The sequence below is a fragment of the Cricetulus griseus genome, assembly GCF_003668045.3.
Source record: "Cricetulus griseus strain 17A/GY chromosome 1 unlocalized genomic scaffold, alternate assembly CriGri-PICRH-1.0 chr1_0, whole genome shotgun sequence".
Classification (NCBI taxonomy): Eukaryota; Metazoa; Chordata; class Mammalia; order Rodentia; family Cricetidae; genus Cricetulus; species Cricetulus griseus.
The window spans coordinates 71226053-71228350 of record NW_023276806.1 but is presented as its reverse complement, the minus strand read 5'-3'; the positions used below and the strand labels follow the sequence as shown (position 1 = coordinate 71228350).

Here is a 2298-nt window from a genome sequence, read left to right as displayed (position 1 = left end):
CCTTCCTCCCTGTATGCGCGCTTTAAACAATTTCCTCCTTTTTGGCAAAAGAAATAATGCACCTGACTTTACCAGGGGGAAACAGCCAGCCGAGCAGAACAAGGAACAGATGTAAAAAGAATAGACGAAGAGAGAAAAAGCTATGGGACTGGCTTAAAGACATCCAGGGGCTGGAGAGGTGGCCTTGGCTGCAGAGGCAGCTAGAGCAGCCCCTGCCTGCGTGAGCTGCGGGCAGAGGACGTCTGCACCAGTTGCAGATGTCACCCTGGGAACTCCTGGGTCCTTTGGTTTGTTTGCCAAACAAAGTCTTTTTTCTCTGGTTCAGATACTGAAGAAGCTCCTGGATTGTTCTGCGATCCCGCCACAAGCTGGCAGCTATTCGGAGCCTTTCTAAAGAGCTGGGGAAGAAATGAGCCCTGTTGGGCGGAGGATGGGAGAAGGGCGTCAGCCGGCAGGCTCACCCCGTGGGCGGCCCTGCGGCTCCGGGACGCCGCGCTCCCTGCTCTGGTTCTTCGTGCACTCCTGGCTGTTGGCTGCATCGGGCTTGTCTGCCCAGGTGTTCAATCTCAGCCTCTCTGTGGACGAGGGGCTGCCCCCCGACACATTGGTAGGCGACATTCGCGCGGGGTTGCCAGTCGCTCAGCAGCAGGAAGGAAACGGCTTCTTTCTGTCGGAGGACTCCGATGACTCCCCGCTGCTGGACGACTTCCACGTGCACCCGGACACCGGCATCATCCGCACCGCACGGCGTCTGGATCGCGAGCAGCGTGACCACTACAGCTTCGTGGCGGCCACGCTGTTGGGCGAGGTGGTGCAGGTGGAGATCCGCGTCAACGACGTGAACGACCACTCTCCCCACTTTCCCCGCGATTCACTGCAGCTGGACGTGTCGGAACTCAGCCCCCCAGGCACTGCTTTCCGCCTGCCAGGTGCCCAGGACCCGGACGCGGGGCTGTTTAGCATCCAGGGTTACACCTTGTTGCAAGTGTCCGACCTGCTCCAGGACGCCGCAGGGCCATTCTTCCAGTTGCGCTATGGGTCGCCGCCTCAGTCGGTGTCCTCAACACCCCTGGAACCCCTAGACTTGGTACTGTTGAGGCGTTTGGACCGAGAGGAGGTGGCAGAGCACGAGTTGCAGATTGAAGCCTGGGACGGTGGCAGTCCTAGGCGCACTGGCCGCCTGTACGTACAACTGCGTGTGCTGGATGAGAACGACAACCCGCCAGTTTTCGAGCAGGGCGAGTACCGCGCCGCAGTACGTGAGGACGCCCAGCCGGGCTCCGAGGTGTGTCGCGTGCGTGCCACTGATCGCGACTTGGGGCCCAATGGCTTGGTACACTACAGCATCCGGGAGCGGCAAGTGTCCTTGATGGGCGCAGCTGGCGGGCCACCGGGCGATCCGGGCTATTTCTCGGTGGAGGAGCTGAGCGGCATAGTGCGGGTGCAGAGACCTTTAGATCGCGAGGCGCAGGCCTGGCACCAGCTGGTGGTCCAGGCCCGTGATGGGGGCGCAGAGCCAGAGGTAGCCACCGTGCGCGTGTCCATTGACGTGCTGGACGTGAATGACAACCCGCCTGCCATCCACCTGCTCTTTCTTACTGAGGGAGGCACGGCCCGTGTCTCTGAGGGAGCCAGACTAGGAGACTATGTGGCTCGAGTCTCGGTGTCCGACGCAGATGATGACCCAGAGAGAGAAGAAGAGGCTACTGGGGTGCTTGGTGCACACCTTGGGGCAGGCAGCATCAAGCTGTCCTTGGAGGGTGGGAACGGAGCCTTCGCGCTGCGGCCAGGAGGCCTTCCTGGAGTATTTTTCCTTTGCGTCGAGGGCCTCTTGGACAGAGAAAGCCGCGATCTATACGAGTTAAGACTAGTGGCCACCGATGCAGGGTCACCTCCATTGAGTACAGAGGAGTCGCTGCTGCTCTGGATCTCGGACCTCAATGACCAGCCACCTGTCTTCAGCCAGGAGCATTACTGGGCCTCAGTGTCCGAGGCAGCAGTCCCAGGAACCTCGGTGGTTTGGGTCAGCGCTTTGGATGCTGACCAGGCTGGCACCGATCACGCCAGGCTGCGATATGCGCTATTGCAACTCTGGGATCCTTGCGACTCTGAGGCTCTGTCACTCAAGGCAGAGTATGTCCCATCCTTCAGCATCAACCCTGATAACGGTTTGATCAGCACTATCCGACCTCTAGACCGAGAGACCCAGGAGGTAGTGGAGCTGAGAGTGGTGGCCCAGGACCTCGGAGAGCCGCCACTTTCTGCCACGTGCCTGGTGAGCATTACTGTGGACGATGT

At 60.3% G+C, this 2298-nt stretch overlaps 1 protein-coding gene across 1 annotated transcript in view; it reads left to right on the top strand.

Moving 5' to 3' along the window:
• Positions 1–409: 409 nt before the first annotated feature.
• The window catches only part of Dchs2 (dachsous cadherin-related 2), a 217662-nt gene continuing 215773 nt past the window's right edge, over positions 410–2298 (top strand). Inside the window, exon 1 of the mRNA XM_035451843.1 lies at positions 410–2298. This exon is cut by the window's right edge and continues 85 nt beyond it. Within this exon, the coding sequence (XP_035307734.1) occupies positions 410–2298 (1889 nt within the window).